The sequence below is a fragment of the Neomonachus schauinslandi genome, chromosome 12, assembly GCF_002201575.2.
Source record: "Neomonachus schauinslandi chromosome 12, ASM220157v2, whole genome shotgun sequence".
Classification (NCBI taxonomy): Eukaryota; Metazoa; Chordata; class Mammalia; order Carnivora; family Phocidae; genus Neomonachus; species Neomonachus schauinslandi.
In genome coordinates, this window is record NC_058414.1 from 13,153,014 (window position 1) to 13,177,110 (window position 24,097).

General features: G+C 37.5%; 1 protein-coding gene across 1 annotated transcript in view; it reads right to left on the reverse strand.

The window, feature by feature from the left end:
* Positions 1-23,361, reverse strand: part of SUGCT (succinyl-CoA:glutarate-CoA transferase) — a 630,208-nt gene extending 606,847 nt beyond the window's left edge. Inside the window, exons 1-2 of the mRNA XM_021703719.2 lie at positions 23,347-23,361; positions 22,316-22,459 (exon numbers count right to left, since the gene is read on the reverse strand). Coding sequence (XP_021559394.2) covers positions 22,316-22,459; positions 23,347-23,361 — 159 coding nt within the window. The remainder of the gene's footprint in view (positions 1-22,315; positions 22,460-23,346) is intronic.
* Positions 23,362-24,097: the final 736 nt, after the last annotated feature.

The following is a 24,097-nucleotide window of genomic DNA, read 5'->3' on the forward strand; positions in this document are numbered from 1 at the left end:
AACATGCATTTCTTTTGCTGAAAATGCAGAAAATTCCTATGTTCACTCTATTACAGTCATCGGGAAGAAACACTGAATAAGACATTTGTCTCTCTTTTCTATATATATCCCTTGTACATTTCAATCATAATGCAATTGATATTTTCACATGCACTTCTAAAACTCAGCTTTTTGCTTAAAATCACAAAGAACAAAGAACTACTTACAAATCTAATTATTTGGTCAAGTATATTTCCCAGTCACCAGCTAAGCCAGACTTTTGAATTCTTTCATTTTTAACATGCCATGATTGATAACACGTCTATGGGTGTAAATATGATTAAGAAGACAAATATGTGAACTCTGGTCGCCAGTATGTGAGAAGTGGAGTCTGAGTTGAAGTTCATGTCTGTGGCCCCTGGAATGTCCCTCTCTCCAGCTGTTTTCCTTTAAGTCAAGGGTTCAGGATCAAGAAGAGTTCCCACACTCCTCGAGACTGTAAAGTCACACTGACCAGTCAGCTGCTGATTTGCAGCTAATCCACATTGTCATTGCCTAAAGTTGTGCTCAGTTTACCTTACATTCAGAAAACTAGGGTTCTTTCTAAGTCACTTTATGTTCTTTTAGTTCCCTCTCTAGATAAAGGAAGCTTGTAGAGCAAAGACCTGAAATACAGTGATGCCTATAACTAAACCCACTGGCCAGCCAAAAACGTTACATCGGGTATGACTTGAGTTTTGATTAAAAGTTCTTTGGGGGCAGGGAGCCTGGATGGCTCAGTACGTTCAGCATCAGGGTTTCCACTGGGTTTCCGCTCAGGTCAGGATCTCAGGGTTGTGAGATTGAGCCCTGTCTCAGGGCCCTGCACTCAGCACAGAGTCTGCTTGAGTTTCTCTCCCTTTCCCTCTCCCTCCCCCTCGGCCCCTCTCCCGGCTCCTGTGTGCATTCACTTCCTCTCTCTCTCTCCCTCAAATAAATAAAATCTTTTTTAAAAATTTTATTTGGGGGAATTTTAATGCCACTTAATTTTAAGAGTATCAAGATGGTATATGGAAGAGATACACCTTGCAGGTTTACTCTAACACACACCTTCTTTTAAAATGGTGACCCACGGGTCTACTGCATCAGAGTCACCTGGGATGCTGCTTCAAAACGCAGGTTCCTGGGACACTTGGGTGGCTCAGTTGGTTAAGCATCTGTCTTCAACTCAGGTCATGATGCCAGGGTCCTGGGATCAAGTCCTGTATTGCGTTCTCTGCTCAGTGGGGAGCCTGCGTCTCCCTCTGCCTGCCACCCTCCCCCCACCCCTGCTTGTGTGTGTTCTCTCTCTCTCCCTCTGACAAATAAATAAATAAAATCTTAAAAACAAAAAACAGAAAAAAACAAAATGCAGGTTCCTGAGTCCTGCCCCAGACCCACTGGAAGTGAATGTTTGAGTGTGACGCCCAGGAAGCTGTTTGGGTTTTTTGTTTGTTTGTTCTTTAATCTCCCCTGAACCACGACACAGCCATTAAAAAGGCTAAAATCCAGAACACTACAATGCCAAATGCTGGCAAGAATGTGGAACAACAAGAACTCTCATTCATTGCTGGTGGGAACACAAAATGGTACAGCCACACCGAAAGACAGCTTAGGGGCACCTGGGTGGCTCACTTGGTTAAGTGTCCGATTCTTGATTTCAGCCCAGGTCATGATCTCAGGGTCATGAGATCGAGCCTCACATTGGGCTCTACGCTCAGTGGATTCTCTGCCTCTCCCTCTGGCCCTCCCCCTACTCACACTCTCTAAAATAAATAAATAAAATCTAAAAAAAAAAAAAAAAAGACAACTTAGTGGTTTCTTACAAAACTAAATATACTCTTACCATATGATCCAGGAATATACTCCATGTTATTTACCCAAAAAAGTTAAAAACTTACATCACTCAAAAACCTATATGTGAATATTTATAATAGCTTTATTTATAATTCCCAAACCTTATCTTTATTCATAATTGCCAAAACTTTGTTTATTCATAATTACCAAAGCTGTAGTACATCCAGACAATGGAATATTATTCAGCATCAAAAAGAAATGAGCTGTCAAGCCATGAAAAGACATGGAGGAACCTTAAATGCATATCATTAAGTGAAAGAAGCTAATCTAAAAAGGTTACATACAATATGATTCCAACTATATGACACTCTGGAAAAGGCAAAATGATAGATAGTAAAATGATCCGTAGTTGCAGGGGTAGGGAGGGAATGAGTAGGCAAATGAGTAGGGTAGTGAAAATATTCTATATATATTATATATTATATATATTATAATGATGGATATATGTCATTATACTTTTATCTGAAGCCATAGAATGTACAACAACAATGAGCCCTAAGTTAAACTATACACTTTGGGAGATTATGATGTGTCAGCGCAGGTTCATCCTTGGTAAAAATGTACCATTCTGGAGAGTGATGTTGATAACAGTGTAGGAGCAGGGAGTATATGAGAAATCGCTGTACTTTCCTCCCAATTTTGTTGTAAACCTAAAACTACTCTTTAAAAATTTTTAAAAAAGGAAGTTCCTTCATGATTTTCATACATCCTAAATTTGGGAATCCACAGATTGTGGAGTAGCAGTTCTCAAACTTTGCTGTACATTAGAATCATCTGGAGCACTTTTAAAAATCCCAATGCCCAGGGCCTATCCCATACCAATTGAACCAGAATCTCTGGGGGTGAGACACAGGCAACACTTTCTGGAATTGCCAAGTGATCCCGATGTGCAGCCCAGTTTGGGCACTGGTTAAAAAAGTACAGGGCAGAGACCAAATTCAGTATTCCTTGTGTCTAGGCATACTCAACCTGAAGTTTGTAACAATGACAACAAGAAAAAATATGTAATGCCCACTTAGTCATGGTGGCAACAAATAAAACCTAACACCCTGCCATTAAGAAAAATGTTAAGTATGGTTTAAACATGGAAAAGTACTTACTACCAATACGACAACATACAAGGGGGAGCAGAGTTTTTCAACAGTTTGAGTCAAACAAAAAGGAAACTTATTTAAGTCCAGCTTTCACTGACAGAAAACTTATGCTCTGAATATTGCAAATCAGTTTCATTACATATTATGATGGAGGAAGTGACAAATACTGTACATTTTTTTTCATACTGTTAGAAATCAATCCGCAACAGTTTGGGGTTATTTATAAGATGCTGAAGCAGAATGTGTATCAAAACAAACTATTCAATTCAGTACCAATGTCAGAGAAATAAAATGATTTGTCAGGTCAAATCTTTTTTCTGTGATTGAAAAGACTTGACAGATGCACTTGGTTTTCCCTCAGTGGCTTACAAGACACTACATTATTAAACTTAAGACAATATATCCGAATACAGTGGAAAACTACAGTCACATAATTTAAAAAGCATATTTCTACCCAAAGAAGTGCAAATTTCAGATTCAAACTGGGCCTACAGATTGAAGAGAACACAAAAGGATAATGTACTCACTTTACTATTGTGGCCTGGCTTGAGTTCAATAAAATCAAAAATATAAAGAATTATAGAACTATTTGGTGGAAAGGAAGTCATCATTTCAGAAAAGACTCGATGATTTACATTCCAAATCATGCTTTAAGTTTTTGCAGCTTCCTTTAGAGAAAACCTCAGAACGCATTTGTATTATCATCTATCCCATAAGTGTGGTTCAGTTTCACAAAGAATTGAATGAACTGAAAACAAACTATCCCACCCAGAGGACACAGTGTTCCTGGAATTTTAGAGATAAATCTATGGATTCCAGAGCTGCCCCGAAATTTCTGGCAACTGTCTCTCAGCAATGTGTTTTAAGTCCTCTGCCCTTGTGAAAATTCATCTAAAATATAAAATTGCTGAAACTAAAAATGAGTACCTTAATTGGTAATGCAAAGCTTGAATCAGAATTGATATGGACCTTAACTTGCATAGAACATGAGTTCTTTAATATCAACCAAAATTTATATATAAAACCAAACTTTCTGCCACTTTCTGCCATAGCCACTTGGGCCTGCTAAGGTGGTGAATTAGTTTCCTACTGATGCACTTACAGATAGATGATCCCAAATTTAAGGGCTCAAAAACAACACAAATTTGTCACCTTACAGTCCTGGAGGTCAGAAATCTAAAATCACTGTCACTGGGCCAGCAAGGCTGGTTCTTTCTGGAGGCTTTCTAGTGAGAATCTGTTTCCTTTCCCCTTAGAGCTTCAAGAAGCCATCTGCATTCCTTCTGTGTGTGGCCTCCTTCCTCACACCACTCTCCCTTCCTGCTAACACTGTCGTAGTTCAAACTACTGACTCTGATCTTCCTCCCTCCTGCTTATAAGGACCTTTGTAAGTACAAACGATAATCTCCCCATCGCAAACCCCTAACTTCATCACATCCACAACGTTCCTTTTACCATGTAAGGTAACATATTCACAGGTTCTGGGAGTAAGGACATTGACATCTTTCGGGCCATTATTCAGTCTACCACAGATGGTAACAGCGAAGAAGCGGACGGTTAAACATTGTCCCTTTCAACACAAGTGGGCAAGGATTTCTTTTACTAGAATTTCTAATACTAGAATTTCAACATATCTACCCATTCTCCTGCATTCTAAGACTGTTCTGCCCATTGCAAAAGCCACTAGCCACATGTGACCATTGAGCCCTTGATGAGGATATTCCAAATGAAGACGTGCTATAAGCATAAAGTGCATATCAAATGTGAAAGACTTATGACAGAAAAAAATGTAAAATATCTCTTTCTTAATTTTATATCAATTTTACAGTGTGAAATAAAAATATCTTGGGTATATTTTGTTAAATGAAATATATAATTAAAATTAATTTCATTGGTTTCTTTTTACTTTTTTAAGGTAGCTGTTAGAAAATTTTAAATTACATATGTAGGGAAGTAGTACTTCTTTGATGGTTAATTTTATGTGTCAACTTGACTGGACTAAGGGATGCCCAGATATCTAGTAAAACATTATTTCTAGTGTTCCCAGAGAAAATTAGCCCTTGAAAGAAGGGCAAATGAAGATCACCTCACCAATTCAACTGGGCATCATCTGATCCAATCTATCATCCAATCTGCTTGAGCTGGAGCATCCATCTATTCCTGCCCCTGGACATCAGTGCTACTGGTTCTTGGGCCTTCAGACTTGGACTGAAGTAAATTACTGGCATTTCTATATCATATATATATGTCTGTGGCTACACACACACACACACACACACACATACACACACACACACAATAGGTCTGTTTCTCTAGAGAACTCTGATCAATACAACTTCCAAAATGAAATACTGGAAAAATTCTCAAGATCAACCTTTTCAGAACCTGGAAGTTAAGCAAAGCCTTGGAACAAATGATGAATGATTATTCAAGAAAAATGACTGGGGCACCTGGGTGGCTCAGTTGGTTAAGCGACTGCCTTCGGCTCAGGTCATGATCCTGGAGTCCCTGGATCGAGTCCCGCATCAGGCTCCCTGCTCAGCGGGGAGTCTGCTTCTCCCTCTGACCCTCTTCCCTCTCATGCTCTCTCTCATTCTCTCTCTCAAATAAATAAATAAAATCTTGAAAAAAAAAAGAAAAATGACTGAATTTAAGTAAGAACAGTAAGCTTTATGATGTCTTATTTTGCCATAATTCCCTCCACCTCAACCAGCTCTGAGGCAACCTTGAATACCAACAGCCTCACAGGTAGCTGAGAATACCAGCAACCTAGAAGCCACAGATGTAAGCAGAATGAGTTTGAAGCTTACGGAAAAGCCCCATCACCAGAAATCTGCCACTATTTAACCTGTCTGGCAGTGCCCTGGAAAAGCCCCATTTTCAGGGTTGCTTTAATTTGACTTACGTCAGAGCTTACTCAATACGAAAAGCCCTAACCTGAGGACATTTGTGAAAAACAATCAGCAATAACTGTTTAACATCACAGCTAGCTGAGGTGGCAATACCGACTGAAGCAAACAAGAGGTTACCCAAAAACTTAAAAAGAAACACTGGGTAAAGAGATGTCCATGGGGAATATTGGAAAGCTCCAACATATTCCCGGGGAATCTAGAAGGCCACAAGCAAATGCTAAGCCACGTGCATGAACAAGAAAGACCTGAGAAGGCCTAATGTTTCACTTACAGCCGACCTTCGGGTTCTGCACAAACATGAAGTGAAGGCTAAAGTAGAGTTGTGAACTCTGCCCCAACACACACAGAGCAAAAGCTAAGAGATACATCAGCTCAAGGCAGTTAAGAAATTCTCTGCCTACCTTCAGCAGTCTAACCCTACTACTCCTCAGGCAACTGAAGATCTCTGGCCAGGTCGGCTCCCCAGTGTGGTCTGAAGGTCTGAGGGCAAAGAGGTCGGACTGCCCATGCCTGTGAGGACTAAGGACCCCTTTCCTTTCCTCTCCTACTCTGTCCTTCTGAGGCCTCCATTCCCAACATGTGATGCACTTGATGGCAGAAGCTTGTCCAGGGTGAATCCACACACATTTTGAACTCAGATGGGACCCTTTCCTGATGCTGGCTGACTCTTAGCAGCCTTACTTCTTGCGGGCCCCCCTTTTGTCCTGTGGATCCAGACACCATCTTGTTCTACAGGCAAAATACATTCCTACACGTCTGAGTGAATCCAACAATTCCATATACAAATGATGATTCAACAGGATTCCAGCACATACCATCAGAGGATCCCCTCCCCCTAAATCCCATGGACCTGACCACCAAGGAATTTCACTCAAATCGCCTACCAGCACATTAATATAATACCATGCTCTGGTCTATAACTGCACAGAACCTCCTCTGATGGACCAACAACTTTAGGTAGGGACAGCCTGCCCCTGCCCCTATCCAGCATGAATAACTACTGAAGATGAGACCTCTGCCCAAATGCCAATTTGTCATTGTCAGGGGAAATGTAGAGGCCACTTTTAGGCAACAGGCTTGAGCAATGGAAACCTGAGTAGGTAAAAAGGCCCACAGTGACCACCAGGCTGGATGCAAACAGACTCATTAGGTGACCCACCTCAAAATATCTATAAGCCCTAGCTGACCAATGTGTTACTTACAACTGGGCACAGGTACCAAAAAAGGAAAATTCCATATGTTCCCATACCACCTCACTTCCCCTCTTAACTATCACCCCCCATCACTGCCACCTGGCAAACAGTCTCTCCTTTGCTGTCCGCCTGTGGCTCCCTATGTATTCAATAAACTTCTATCCCTTAAAAAAAAAAAGGCAAGAAAGAAATTTTCTGCCCGATCAGCAGCTGACCACTAAACTAACTAAGCACAGACTTCAGTGGTTACACAAGACAAAGAATAAAGACTTTATAGAATACATTTGGTAAAGTCATTACACAAACAACAGCAACAACAATGAACCCTCAGGGACAGGAGAAATTCAAACTCCATAGTTTCTACATTCTATTATTTAAAATACGCAGCTTTTAACAACAACAAAATTATGAGATATGAAAAGAAATGGGAAAGTATGGCCATGCGGAGGTAAAAAAAAAGGCAGTCAATAGAAACTGTCTGAGGAATTTTTCCAAAGAAGACATCCAAATGGCCAACAGACACATGAAAAGTGCTCAACATCGCTTGGCATCAGAGAAATCCAAATCAAAACCTCAATGAGATATCACCTCACACCAGTCAGGATGGCTAAAATTAACAAGTCAGGAAATGACAGATGTTGGCGGGGATGCGGAGAAAGGGGAACCTGCCTACACTGTTGGTGGGAATGCAAGCTGGTGCAGCCACTCTGGACAACAGTATGGAGGTTCCTCAAAAAGTTAAAAATAGAGCTACCCTATGATCCAGCAATTGCACTACTGGGTATTTACCCCAAAGATACAAATGTAGGGATCTGAAGGGGTACGTGCACCCCGATGTTTATAGAAGCAATGTCCACAATAGCCAAACTGTGGAAAGAGCCAAGATGTCCGTCGACAGATGAATAGATAAAGAAGATGTGGTATATATATACAATGGAATATTATGCAGCCATCAAAAAGAATGAGATCTTGCCATTTGCAACAACGTGGATGGAAATGGAGGGTGTTACGCTGAGCGAACTAAGTCAATCAGAGAAAGACATGTATCATATGACCTCACTGATATGAGGAATTCTTAATCTCAGGAAACAGACTGAGGGTTGCTGGAGTGGTGGGGGCTTGGGAGGGATGGGGTGGCTGGGTGATAGACATTGGGGAGGGTGTATGCTATGGTGAGCGCTGTGAATTGTGCAAGACTGTTGAATCACAGATCTGTACCTCTGAAACAAATAATACATTATATGTTTAAAAAAAAGAAGAAGAAGAAGAAGATAGCAGGAGGGGAAGAATGAAGGGGGGGAAATCAGAGGGGGAGACGAACCATGAGAGACGATGGACTCTGAAAAACAAACTGAGGGTTCTAGAGGGGAGGGGGGTGGGAGGATGGGTTAGCCTGGTGATGGGTATTAAAGAGGGCACATTCTGCATGGAGCACTGGGTGTTATGCACAAACAATGAATCATGGAACACTACATCAAAAACTAATGATGTAATGTATGGTGATTAACATAACAATAAAAAAATTTTTTTAAAATTGAACCAAAAAAAGAACAAAAAAAAAAACTAATGATGTAATGTATGGTGATTAACATAACATAATAAAAAAAAAGAAACTGTCTGAGGAAGTCCTGGTGTTATACTTTCTAGACAAAGACTTTAAAGAAAAGAATGACTACAAGAGTGGAGTCCAGAGGAGAGGAAAGAATACAGTGCAAGAATAAATATTTGAAAAAGCAATAGCCAAACACTTCCCAAATTTGATGGAAAACATTAATCTACACATCTAAGAAGCTCAATGAAAGCCAACCAGGATCCAAAGACATCCACATCTAGACACATCAGAAACAAACTGTCAAAAGGCGGAAACAAAGAATCTTGAAAATAGCAAGATTTCTTACCTCATTTCTCACTAAAAATCACAGATGCCATAGGATAACATATTCAAAGTGCTATGGGTAGGGAGAATGTCAACCAAGAATTCTATTTCTGGCAAAGTTATCTTTCAAAAATAAAGGAGCTAATTAAGACATTCCTAGCTAAACAAAAAAAAAAGGAAAGAATTTGTTGTTAGTAAACCTGCCCCACAAGGAATACCAAAGGGAGTCCTGCAGGCAGAAATGAAAAAAAAAAAAAAAAAAACTACACACACACACACTAGACAGTAACACAAATCCATACAAAGAAATAAAGAGCACCAGTAGAGCTAGCTAAAATAAGAAAGCATAAAAGACAGTATAAATATATTTTGTCTATAAACCTTTCTTCTCCTACCTGATTTAAAAGAGAACTGAATAGAGCATATCGTGGTAAATCTGTGTTGATGAGCATAAAATGTATAAAGATGTAATATGTATGACAATAATAGTGCAAAGAAGAGGGAAGGAAACAAAGCTATATTAAAGCAAAGTTTTTACATAATATTCAAATTAAGTTGGTATTAATCCAAAATAGATTGTTTTAGATTAAGATGTTAATTGTAATTCCTAGGGCAGCATTGATAACAAAGAAAAAAATAATATATATATTTCATATATATTAAGGGAATTATAATAGTATACTAGAAAATATCTATTTAACCAAAAAATGTATTAATGAAGGAACAAAGAAACAAAAAAGACATAAGCATACGTCAGATAAAAAAAGCAGAGATTGGCAGAATGCATAAAAAAATTGGTCCGACTATATTCTGTCTATAAGAGACACACTTTAGATTCAAAACCACAAAGAGGTCAAACTAAAAAGATGAAAGAAGATATACCATGTGTCATGGGCTAAATAGTGTCTCCTCAAAAATTCATGCATTGCAGTCCTAACCCTGGTACTTCAGAATGTGATCATATTTGGCTGAGTGCCTGGGTGGCTCAGTCACAGAGTCTGCCTGAGATTCTCTGCCACTCTCTCTCTCTCCCCTCCCCCTCCCCCACTTGCACTCTCTTGCACTCTTTCTCTCTCAAATAAATAAAAATCTTTAAAAAAATAAAAATGTGACTGTATTTGGGACAGGGTCTTTTAAGAGGCAATTAATTTAAAATGAGGTCACAAGGATGTGCCCTAATCCAATATGACTGATGTCTTTATATAAAGAGAAAATTTGGACACAGATGTGCAAAAAAAGGTGATGTGAAAACACAAGTAAACATGACCATCCACAAGACAAGAAGAAAGGCCTGAAACAGATCCTTCCCTCATGGCCCTCAGAAGAAATCAACCCTGACAATACCCTGACCTCAGAGTTCAACCCTCCAGAATTATGAGAAAATAAATCTCTAATGTTGGAGTCACCCAGCCTATGGTACTTTATTATGATAGGTCTGGGGAATAATACATCATGAAAATTGTAGCAAAAAAACAGACAAAACAGACTTTAAAACCAACAAATTGTTACTAGAGGCAAATTAATTCATCTTATAATGATAAAGTGGTCAATTTATTAGGAAGACACAACAATTATAAACATATATGAACCTAACAACAGAGCGCTAAAGACCGGAAGCAAAAACTGAGAGAACTGAAGGAAGAAAGAGACAATCCAACAGTAACAGATGGAGACTTAAATATCTCACTTTCAGTAATGGATAGAACAAGTAGGCAGAAAATCAACAAAGAAATAGAAGGGTAGAAATGCAAACCAAAACCACTTTACACTAATTACTTTACAGTGGCTGAAGTACAACTTACAGAGAATAATGAGTGGTAGCAAGGACCCAGAAAAATTAGATATTTCATAAATTGCTGGTGAGACTGTAAAATCATGCTGTTGTTTTAGGGGAAAAAATGACAGCTCCTCAAAATATTAAACATAACATTACCATATAAACCAACTAGATCTAACAGCCATCTGTGTAACAACCCATAAGAGTAGCAGAACACACATTCTTCTCAGGCACACCCAAAACATCCTCTAAGACAGATCATTCATTAGGCCAAAAACAAGCCTTGGTACATTTAAAAAGACTGAAATTCACACACAGAATGTTCTTCAGGGGTGCCTGGGTGGCTCAGTTGGTTAAGCATCTGACTTCGGCTCGGGTCATGATCTTGGGGTCCTGGGATTGAGCCCCACGTTGGGAGTCTGCTTGTCCTTCTCCCTTTGCCCCTCCCCCTGCTCATGTACTCTCTCTCTCTCTCAAATAAATAAATAAAATCTTAAAAAAAAAGAATGTTCTCCAACTACAGTGGAATGAAGTGAGAAATTAATAACAGAAGGGTATTTGGGAAATTCACAAATGAGTGGAAATTAAACAACACATTCCTAAAAACCAATGGATCAAAGAAGATATCACAAAAGGAAATTAGAAAATAATTTGAGATAATGGAAAAGGAAAACACAACATCCCAGAACTTATGAAATGAAGGTAAAACAGTTCTTAGAGGGAAATTTACAGCTGAAACCGCCAATATTTAAAAATAAAACACCTCAAATCAATAACTTAACATTCCACCACAAGACACCAAAAAAAGAAAACCAAACCAAACCCAAAATTAGCAAAAGGAAGGAAATAATAAAGAGCAGAAATAAATAGAATGGACAACACCAACAGAGAAAACAAATGAAATCTAAAGTTAGTTCATTGGAAAGATCATCAAAATTAACAAATCTGGAGGGAGACTGAGGGGAAAAAAAGAGAGAAGACTCAAGTTACTAAAATCAGGAATAAAAGAGTAAGCTTGTCTACTAACCTTACAGAAGTAAAAAGGATTATATGAAAATACTATAAACAATCATATGTCAGTAAGTTAAGTAACCTAAATAAAATGACAAGCTCCTACAAAGACACAAATTACTGAAACTGACTAAATGATAGAAAAACTAAATAAATATATAACAAATAGATTGAATTAGTACTCATAAAACTTACAAAAAAATAAATTAAAAATCCAGGCTTTTTTTGGCTTTTCTGATGAATTCTACCAAACAAAGAAAAATTAATGCCAATTCTTCACAAACTCTTCCAAAAACTAAGAGAGAAGGGAACAACTCATTCTTGAGTTATACCTGATAACCAAAAACAGAAAAAACATCCAGAAGAAGAAAATTACAGACTAATTCTCCTTTTTAACAGACCCCAAAATCCTTAGCAATACACTAGCAAACAGAATACAGCAACATATACACAAGATTAGACGACGTGACCAAGTGAGATTTTTCCCAGGATTGCAAAATTGGTTCAATATACAAAAATCAATGCAAACCAATCAATATCAAATAACATATTAATAGGATGAGCGATGCAAGGCAAATCATGATCTTAATAGTTGCAGAAATAGTATTTGCCAAAATCTAACACCTTTTGTGATAAAAACATTCAGCAAACCAAGAACAAAGGGAAATTCCTCAACCTGTTAAAGAGCAACAGTGAAAACAACACAGCTCACCTCATACATACTGGTAATGCTTCGCTCTGAAATAAAGAAAAAAAAAAAGGCTGCGTGCATGCCACTTCTATTCAACATTGTACTGGGGTTCTTTCTACCCAGGCAAATTAGGCAAGGAAAAGAAATCAGAGGCATCCATCTTGAAAAGGAAAAAGTAAAACTATCTCTATTCACAGATGATGTGGTCTTGTATATGGAAAATCCTATAGTATACACTAAAATACACTTAGAACTAGAAAAATGAGCCCAGCAAGGTTGCAAGATATGAGATCAATATGCAATCATGTTAAGTTCTGTTGCTCAGTGCTGATCACTGTACTTATTAAAATCAGTCTCCTGGATGCCTGGGTGGCTCAGCTGGTTGGGCAACTGCCTTTGGCTCAGGTCATGATCCCGGAGACCCTGAATTGAGTCCCGCATTGGGCTCCCTGCTCAGCGGGAAGTCTGCTTCTTCCTCTGACCCTACCCCCTCTTGTGCTCTCTCTCTCACTCTCTCTCTCAAATAAATAAAATAAAATCTTTAAAAAAAATTTTTTTAAATAAAATCATCCTCCCAAAAGACAGGTCAAGATTTATTATCTTTATATACCCTTTGGAATAGCTAAAACATATTCCCAAACAACCCTATTCACCATAATATTATATTCCTAGCATTGGACATTTAAATATGTAAGTCCATAAATAAATTAGTGAATACTGGGAGGGCCTTATACACTTGAGAGTAAAAGTATAGCAGTCTCTGGATCCAGACCGAGTTCAGGTTCTAGCTCTACCATTTAGTACATGGCTGTGACACAGGGCAAGTTACATTATTATTCTGTGCCTCTGTTTCCTCCTCAGTAAAATGGGAACAAGAGAGCCATAGAGGAAATAAATTATGTTATATATGCAATGTGCTTAGAACAGTGTCTAGTATAAAGTCAACATTATATAAGCTTTACTATGTTGTTAAAGACATTCTCAGGGGCGCCCAGGTGGCTCAGTCGTTAAGCGTCTGCCTTCGGCTCAGGTCATGATCCCAGGGTCCTGGGATCGAGCCCCGCATCGGGCTCCCTGCTCGGCGGGAAGCCTGCTTCTCCCTCTCCTACTCCCCCTGTTTGTGTTCCCTCTCTCACTGTGTCTCTCTCTGTCAAACAAATAAATAAAATCTTAAAAAAAAAAAAAAGACATTCTCAATAATTCAACTTTGGAGAATACAAACAGCCTATATAATACAGTGTCTGCTCCACGGTCAGCAAGCTCATGGCACTTTCCCAGTGTTGCACCTCGGCAGGCACTGTTGTTGGTAATCACAACAGTCCGGTCTCAATCTTCTCAATACTGGTCTCCAGTCAGCCAAGTAGCAAAAAAGATTAAAGCTGTTTGCAGTCCTGTGTTGTTTCTACCATCATTCCTCTACAACAGCACCAGAACTCAGCTCTTACCCTCTAGGCTTGACCTAGTGCCCTGCCAATAAATTCCTTCCCCACTAAAAAAAGAGTCTGTTACTGACTCCTAACTTCTAATGGGCCTACTAACTATAGATTACTGGGTTATTATTTAAATGTCACAACCCATGGTTATTCTTCATTGGATTATTAATAAATGGCCAGGTTTAGTGCCAGTGTCAACCTGAAGGGATGTCTTTCAGGCAGTTACATCAACCTTTTGTCAGTTCCTAGAGGATGCCAAGTCTTGTCCTGCTACAGGCCTTTGCATTTATTGTTTCATCTCTCTGGAATAATCTTGCCATGGCTAACAGAAATGCCCCTGTTATCTTTATTACACTGTTTATTTCTTTCTGCAAATATATCACTTATTGCTTGTTTTTTATCTACATCTTCAGTGACAATGTAAATTCAATATGGCAGGGAACTTGTTGCTTACTTATCATTTATTGTATACTCTGGCATACAGTAGATGAGAAACAGGGATGCGTGGATGGATGGGTGGTTGGATGGATGGGTGACAAATAGATTCTGTTAGTGCAGATTCAACTTCACTTCTTACTGCCTAAAGGGAGTATCAATAGGTTAAAAAAGAGATGTGTATAATAACTTTTAAGGTGAAAATATATTTAGTATATGGCATTTACCACAACAGAAAGGTAAATTAAAGCATTTTAGAAGATTTCCTATGAAAATAGTTGAAACCAAAGTACTTTCCTTTTAGCCTTCAGTCATCTAGAAAATGGAATCAACCAGAATATCCAAATTGCTAAGTGCTTGGGCCAATCAAGATTTTATTATATACTGCTGGTATATAACAACTCTAGGCTACAAAAAAAAAAAAATCCTTAAAAATTATATATTGCTGGGGCGCCTGGGTGGCTCAGTTGGTTAAGCGACTGCCTTCAGCTCAGGTCATGGTCCCAGGGTCCTGGGATTGAGCCCCGCATCGGGGTCCCTGCTCGGCGGGAAGCCTGCTTCTCTCTTTCCCACTCCCCCTGCTTGTGTTCCCTCTCTCGCTGTCTCTCTTTCTGTCAAATAAATAAATAAAATCTTTAAAAAAAAATTATATATTGCTGGTATACAATGACTCTAAGGCTATAAAAAAATATTCCCCATTATACTTCATATACATTCTATAAAGAACTAAAGTGATTTTCCTAGAAATTAAATCTCAGCCACCATGCTTAATGTTAGTGGTTTACTTATCCTTTAGCTACAATGATAGCATAATAGTTGGGGCCAAATAGACATGTTCCCCTAGGAATCGGTTGGTCCATAACTTATGGCAGGTATAGAGCCACTATTAATTAGCCAACACAGAGGATATGATCACAACATTTTATTCTACATAAAATTTTCCAATCCTAGAATGTACAAGGATGAAGGTAGAATCATTTAACTTAGCAACAAAAACAAATTGTTCCAACTCTAATAACAGAGAATATAGGTGATTCTAATACTGTTAAACCCACCTTTAGGAACAGTCCATTAAATTCATTATTCTACAAGATTCTGCGAAGACAAAATCTAAATTTGGTGAATATTTGTCAACATCAATGGACCTTTCTCCTCGACTCTTTTATATCTTGATCTTAATTATGTTTCTGTTTTTCAAAAAGTTTTGAAAGGACCAAACTGTTTTAAAGTATCTAATAAGAGAATTAAACTAGATCACAATGAAATTTGTCCTGTTTTATTCTTTTCTCCTTTGAGATACTCTCCTACTAGTAATTATCAATTATTATAATTTAAAAGCTCTGGTTTCCCTCACTATGGTTCATGTCATATAAAAATATGCAATGCCAATGACTATAACTAAGGATTTCAGTTACACAAAACCAGAGCATCCTCCCAACACACTTATATTTCACTGGATTTTCTTTAAAAAAAAAAAATGTTTTATATTGCAGCCAACTTGTATTCAATCCGACCAATAGTATAAAATAATAACATAAAATAATAGATTATCTAAAATTCTTATTTTCTTTGGAAGTCATCTGATTTTTCACTTTTGGGTGTGTCTTTACCTTTACCTAATTATTCATCTTGATATCAGAAATGTTAATATCTATTTGTACCCCCTGAACTTAATAAAGCAGTGGGAGGCCTTAGGGAGAATGCCAGTTAAAGAATGGAAACTGGACAAGGATTAAAAATTGGCCTCAAGTAACGAAGGACGATCAGGCTGACATGGGCCTTCATGGCAGGAATGCATCAGGCTTGTCAAAAAAGGGAGGTTCAAATGCAAACTCACAGTTCTCTGATTTCTTAAGCTTTCTGATATGAGCTCCTCTTTTTTCCTCTCCCTCCTCCATGCTGTCAACTTCCCTGGTCATAGGCTACTGCTTTTCTCCCTTCCCATCCTCTGTTCACCCTTCAGCATGATCTCAACTTCCAACCTCCACTTCCTTCCTGGATACATTATTTCTTTCCTCACAAATCTGGCACATTTACACACTATTCCTAAGGGAATTCTTCCAGAGCTGACTTAACAATTAGGCATAGTGCTCACCATACTTCAGAAGGACACAAAATGTTTTAATTTTAATTTCAAAATGAGAAAAAAAAATTAACACAATAATAATTAATACATAATAATGAATTATATTCATCTTTATACCAATGCAGCTACAGTTCTTAGTATTTTTATGGAGGAAAGGACCCACAAAGGTAAAATCATCTAAGGCCCACAGAATCATAATGGGCCCTGAATTCTGAGTCAACCCAGCCCTACATCCTTCCCCACTAAAAACTGGTCCTTTCTAGCCTCATGGGTACAACCCAGACCAGAAGTGACTGTATGAGTATTTATTTCAAAACCTGATTTACAGTAATGGTTGCATAACTCATGAACTGTACTAGAAACTATTAAATGGTCCCTTGAGACAGGGTGAATGTTATGATGTGCAAAACATACCTCACTAGGTCGCTTGGGTGGCTCAGTTAAGCATCTGCCTTCAGCTCAGGTCGTGATCTCAGGGTCCTGGGATCAAGTCCCGAGTCAGGCTCCCCACTCAGTGGGGAGTCTGCTTCTCCCTCTCCCTCCATCCCTCACCCTACTCATGCTCTATCACTCTCTCTCAAAAAAAAAATAAATAAAAATCTTTTTTAAAAAATACACCTCACTAAAGCCGTTTTTAAAAAAGACATAGGATAAAAAAAGAAAAGCAGAAACACAGGTATCTAAAGACACAAAAAGATGAATTTCAGATTACTATACTTGTTTGAAATTCAGAAATTTATCCACAGAAGTGTGCTATAATAATGATAGCTGAAATTTTATCTACCCTAAATATGAACAGTATTACAAACATGGAGAAAGAATAATGACATCAAAAATGCCAAAACATTCTATACGTGAAAATAATTATGGAAGTTTGGTGCTAAAAAGACTCACTGTCGTAGTAATTAGGGGAGCCTGGTTACAATTAAGTACAGGAAGGATATTAAAACTTCCCAAAGATATTTCTGTAAGCCACAATAGAAGAATAAGAGCAACAGAATAATTGGAACCACATCCAAACCCACTTCCTTGTTATTTACCAATATCATCTAAAGAATACTGTTTAGATGCTGACGTTAGACAATCTTCAGCTGACAACTTTAAATCATATTAAGACTAAAAAAAAAATCAAAGAATTTTACGGCAAGGGTTAAAAGTTCATAGCCTTGAAACTACGAAAAATTTGGTGCCCACTTGTGAACCACATCCCGGCAACTGTCGTGTCTCTACAATGAAATGGTTTTGTTGTGGTTGAGACAATCAACTCCAAGTTAATAATTAACTACTATTCAAATCAAGTGCTATTTGTGTAATTGTACACTAGATCACTTTTAAGAGAAGGAGTACAAAATTTCATTTTTAGCAACTGATATTGAATGTTATAATCATTCGTCATCCTATGTAATGCAATCAAAATGAGTGGAAAAGTATGTTTTTTGCCCACTGCATGAAATCTCAGTCATTTTCCAGGCAGCTGAAATTAAGTTCAAATGTTATCTGCTCAATGCAGGTGAATATTTATACAAAAAAAAGAAAATGAACACATTTTTTAAAAGGTGAAGTTTCCTATTACATTACTTTGAAAAGTACCTAGAAATAGCACTTTGCATTTACATAAAGCAGAGTTTAATCATTCTGTGGTTTGGTATTTTGATCTAGAATCTATAAATGTTATCTTAAATTGAAAGACTAAGTTAGTCAAGATTTCTCTATTATGAAAAGTTATAATAATTATGTCAACAACTACCTTTTTAATCTCAGCACATTTCTAACACTGCAAAATTTTTTTTCAGTAGCCTAATAAAATTAATGCTAGTCATCAGAAACTTTCCAATCTACAAAGAATTTTTCACATTCTTTAGTGGCATTAGATTCTCAAAACAACCCAGTATTGTTAGTATAATGTTGATTGGCCCCCCAACATCAATTTCCCCTGCCTCTGGCCAAAAAATAACCACACCATTCTTTGGAGGAATCACATCTCCCCAGTTATAGTCATATGGTTTGGATGGAGTTAACCCCATCCCTAGTACACAGAACAGCTTAAGCCAAATAACATATTTTTTAGCCCTCATTAATTGGTTCTGGAATGGTCACTTAACCAGTGAAATATATGGTCTTGTTTTCTAGGCCTTCTACAAAAAAGGTCTTCCTTTTTCTTCCAGGGAAACTGCTAAAAGATTCTGTAAGTCTCCTTCATGGTACAGTATAAAGATGTAAGATCTGGTACCAGAACTGCTTCAACAATAGCTCCACATAATAAAAGATGGAGGAAAAGGGACTTGGAAAAGGCAGACGGTGCAGGATAGGAGTGAAAAGTAAAGAAAGACAAGTGGGAAAAAGACAAAGAGAGAAAAGAGATGCCCAAGGCTCAAAAAGCACATATGAGATGAGAAGAAAAGAAGTAACACAGAGTCAAGAAATAGGGTAGAGGCCCACTGTGTCACACTGTCTTATTCTGACTCTTGGCATGCAACGTGGGGGCACAAGAGGCCAGTCCTGCTCTGTGTTCCCTTGTTACTGGGGGGTCTTTTGCTTCCTCTGCCTCTTACTAAATTTGCCTTCTCCCCTGGAGCTTCACCACAGGAAAGCTGGATCTTGCCTGTCCCTCAGTGCCAAAGCTTTTGTCTTTATCACATAGGGAAAAGAGAACCAGTCAGGATATCAGAAACCAGAATTCTCGCTGTGACTCTGTTGGTCAAGCAGATCAACATTTCCTAGCTTCAGTTTCTTTGTAAGTAAAATAGGAATAAAAATTCCTGCCCCATCCGCCTGGGTGCCAGTTGAGCATTTAACTCTTGGTTTCAGCTCAGGTCATGATCTTCAGGTTGTGAGACAGAGCCCAGACTTGCACTCAGCATGGAGTCTGCTTGGGATTCTTTCCCGCTCCCTCCCCCTTTGCCCTTCACCCCAGTCCAGCTCTTGTGCTCACTCTCAAATAAATAAATAAATAAATCTTTAAAAAACTCCTGCCCTACCTACCTCAAGTGATTATTATGGAGATCATATAAAATAGTAGATCTGAAAATCCATAGCTCTAAAATAAGACTTAATTGATTTTTATTGTTAAAAGGTAATGACAATAGCCAAGATATGGAAACAATCTAAGTGTTCATCAATGGATGAATTGATAAAAAAATGTTGTACATATATACACACAATGGAATGTTATTCAGCCATCAAAAAAAGGAGGAAATCCCACCATCTGTAACAACATGGATGGACCCTGAGGGCATTATGCTAAGTAAAATAAGCCAGTCAGAGAAAGACAGATACAATACAATCTTGCTTATATGTGGAATCTAGAAGAAATTTTTTTTTACTTAAAAAAAAAAATTGAGCTCATAGATACAGAGAACAGATTGGTGGTTGCAAGAGGCAAAGGGTTGGTAAAATAGGTGAAGGGCGTCAAATGGTACAAATTTCCAGTTATAAAATAAATAAGTCACAGGGATGTAATGTACAGCATGGTGACTATAGCTAATAATACTGTACTGCATATTTGAAAGCTGCTAAGAGAGTAGATTGCAAAAGTTCTCATGGGAAAAGAAGATCACAACTATGTATCATGATGGATGTTAACCAAACTTATTGTGGTGATCATTTTACAATATATACAAATATCAAATCATTATGTTATCCATCTGAAACTAATATAATGTTTTATGTCAGTTTTACCTCAATTAAAAAAAAAGTAGCTAATGAGTCTTAATCACACTAATAACTTTAGGAACCTTTAACTAGATTAGCTACAGCAAATAGACTAAAACACTGCTACCAGGTTTGCTAAAAGCAAATCATCTCATCATTAGTTGTTTATCAAGTGCTTATCCTAACTCCATGGTTTTCTACCTTTTTCTAACCTTTCCTAGCAAACCTAAGGGCCATGAGACATACACATTGCTAACAGTGGGCATCCTATTGATCTCAAAAGATAGGGAGAGCCCACTATTTGACAAATACTAGGCTGCATTTTGAGGATACCACTATAAGCAGGAACAAACATTCCTGCATTCATGGGACTTATAGGCTCAGGGGACAACATGAACAACAAACACAGACACGTACCCAAAATGACTAGAAAGCATGTATGTGAGCATGCATGCATGCATTTGTATTTCCTGTACCCTCACTTTGAAACAGCCCCACCAGTGATACCAACCCCTTCCACTCTCATCCCCAGGGAACCACACACCTCCACATCATGAATCATTGTGTTAGGAGCCGGAAGAGAATTAAACTCTACCAAACGCTACAAGAGAATTTCTTCCAAAGCTAATTAATCATTGACATATAAGTACAGCAGACTAGGTAAAGATCAGGAGACTTAAATAGAGTCCCAAATCCAGGACTGGTCACATAATTTGCAAGTACTGGTGCAAAGTGAAAAAAATGTAGGGCCTCTAATTCAAAAATAATTAAGAATCTCAAGGCAGTGATAACAGAGCATTTAAACTAAGCTTAGAACCCTCTGTGATTGCACAGGTCAAACCCCCTGAAATCTTCCTGGCTTCCATCCTTAAGGAATGTGTAACTTGTAGTCAGTCACTTTCCCTACCTCAGGTTCCTTACAGCTATAAAATTAGAGGAGGGAAGAAAAGGCTTTCAGCTTCTTCCCATAACTAACATCTGTGTTTCTCTATTTAGAAGACAGTTCATTCATTTGGAGAGAATTATTTTACCCTTTTATATAACCACTAAAATGCTCACTGTGACTCAAAGCTAATGTTGAAACCCCATATGTAGTATTTTACCTTTAACCATTTTGATGATTTTTTTTTTTACCCTAGACAACTCCTTAATTTTGTCTACGAGAACAAATCTCCAGAGCAGTTTTCCAAGTTTACTAGTCTCCCATGTATGCCACTTAAATCTGAAATTCCTAACTGAGGTCTCCATCTATGAAGTAATTTTTCCCATAGTAAAGTATCTCCTTGCACAAATTTGGTATTTTCTTTTTTTCTATTCCTGAAGAATTATCTATTCTGAATAGGCATCTGGGTCTGCTCCAATAAAAAGGAGGCAAAATGTCAATTTCAGAGTTAGTTAACCTTTTAATTCCAGCAGTTTAGTATTTAGCATGACATAACTAATAACTATCCAAACCAGGGGTTCTTAACCTAGAGTCCGTGGAAAGAATTCTGGGAACTAATTAACTTGAACGGAAAAAAAATATATCTTTATGTCCGTCCAACTTCTAACTAAAATTTAGCATTTTCTTCAATTATGAATGTAGGCAACAAACCATAGGAATATTAGTAGTACCTATGGCTTGATCACCAATAAATATTATCCATATTTTCATATCATATTCTAGCTATTGCAGATATCTTAAAACATCATTTATGTTCAACATTACCTCAAAATTGCAATAGTTACTAAGCCCAAAAATAGATCTTATGGTTTAATGTGTTAGTAAAAAATCATATATGTTATTACAACACAAAATTGGTTTTTACATTGAGATAACTGTATTTTAATATAACGTGCTTCCCTTGCAATCCTAAATATATCAATTTATGCATCTAAAAACATAATTCTGAAAAAAGGTCCATAGCCTTCACCAGACTCTTCAAAGGATCCACAGTACAAAACAGGTGAAGAAACCCTGGTCAAAAGAAGTTACAGAGCTCATGTGACAATAAAATAGAACCAAATGTACTCCTGTCTCACAAGTAGTAATAGACCCATTTTAATATAAATAGTCTTTAAACTTCTAATTCAACAGCAATGTCTACATACAACAAAATCTTCATGGTCTGTTTATTTTAACTTAATAATAATTAAGTATACCAAAATAGAACAGCTTTTGCTGTTGTTGTTTGTGGGTTTTTTCTGTTTTTGGTTTTTTGGGTTTTTTTTTTGGACATGTGACCATAGGATTTGATATGAAAGAGTATAACCCAGATACATGTCTTTACACCACAATCTCAAAAGTTCTTTGGATCGGTACCTGAGATGACAGTAGGTTACAATCAATGAACAGTCCTTTCCCCGTTTTATATCTTTGTATCAGTCCAGCCATAATGGCTCCATATGCATACAGGCCAGTAGCGAGATCAGTCATGGCCACTCCTGGACGAACTGGATCTCCATCCTGGGTTGGGGTGAGAAAAACAGAGAAAATTGAAAGTTGAAACCACCATATTTTTTCTCAAATATTCTAAGATCAAACAGAAGAAAAAACTGTTTATGACATATGCATGCACACACACAAAAGGAATACAACAAGCTACTATGGTGATTATCTGCTGGTGGTAAGAATATATTTATATTTACTGTATTTTTCACTCCATCTCCTACCAACCAAACTAAACCAAATCAAATCATATCAAATATTTTTAAACATGTCTAGGGGCGCATGGGTGGCTCAGTCAGTTAAGCGTCTGCCTTCCGCTCAGGTCATGATCCCAGGATCCTGGGATCGAGCCCCATATCGGGCTCCCTGATCAGTGGGGAGCCTGCTTCTCCCTCTGCCTGCTGCTCCCCCTGCTTGTGCTCTTTCTCTCTCTCTCTCTCGCTCTCTCTCTCTCTCTGTGTCAAATAAATAAAATCTTAAAAAAAAAAAACACACATGTCTGAAGTTCCTTCTTAATGTATTTACCTTGTTTATCCTAAAAAATAAATAACTGAATTTGAATTTAAATGAGTAAATCTACTGGAAACGAAAGAGAGCTTTTTTTTTTTTTCTTGTTGGGTAGGAGGCTCTCCCAGGAAAAAGAAGGCAGAAGACCTGGTCTATTCTCCTTATAAGCATGCTAATTACTGACAAATATACTAATGGTATTTGCTTAAAAAAAAAAAAAAGTACTTATCCATAGAAGGCTTTTAGCAGAATACCCTTGTTTTAGAAATACTATGGAAAACAAACCTAGAATCTATAGGTTTATAAAGGATGGGACATCACCTGTGCAATTATTGGAGTATAAAATGGAATGTTTTGCAGCCTATAATGTTCCCTATTGTATGAGGTAACCCATGTACTTCATTAGAGATCATATCTACTGCTCTGGGATTGACAGTTTTGTCTATTGTGAAAAGAAAGAATCTGGGGGTCTCTCTCAATATCCAGGACCCCTGTCTGCTTTTCCTGTGCCTTTTGGTTCCTTGTATCCTTAAAATTAAAAGTAAACCTTAATATTGATTAATATTTTCAATTCATGTCAGTCTGATCTGACAATCCAATCTTTGACCTATATGTAAAGATATTAGAACAGTGCCTGGCAAACAATAACTATCCTATAAAAATTAGCTAACATTATCATTAACATTATTATCAGTCATTGTTATATCATAGAGTTCCTATTTTGCACTACCTTGAATTCTGTTAATCCTTTCATTACACAGAATACCTAAAAAAGCCTACATTTCATCTGGTTGATACATTCATTCAATCACTCCCTTATTCATTAATTCCAGCTGTTATTCAATCATTTTCAGAAGCTAGTTTTTTCTTTCCTGCAATCCATACATGAAGTGTATCAATCATCTTATGAGAGTGCTAAATAATGTTAAAAGAAAGTAAATGAGAATATTTAATGACTAAACTTTTTCTCTGCTTTTCAACTCAATTTCAAGGAAGATAAAGCAATTAAAATTGGAAACCTCTGGCTATTTTCTACCTATTATGATTGGAAAAAACTTGTAGTGGCTTGAATCAGTAAATTTAAAATTAAATTTATCATTGGGATTTAAGATTATTTATAGTGTTAAAAATGAGAGACAAGTTCAAATT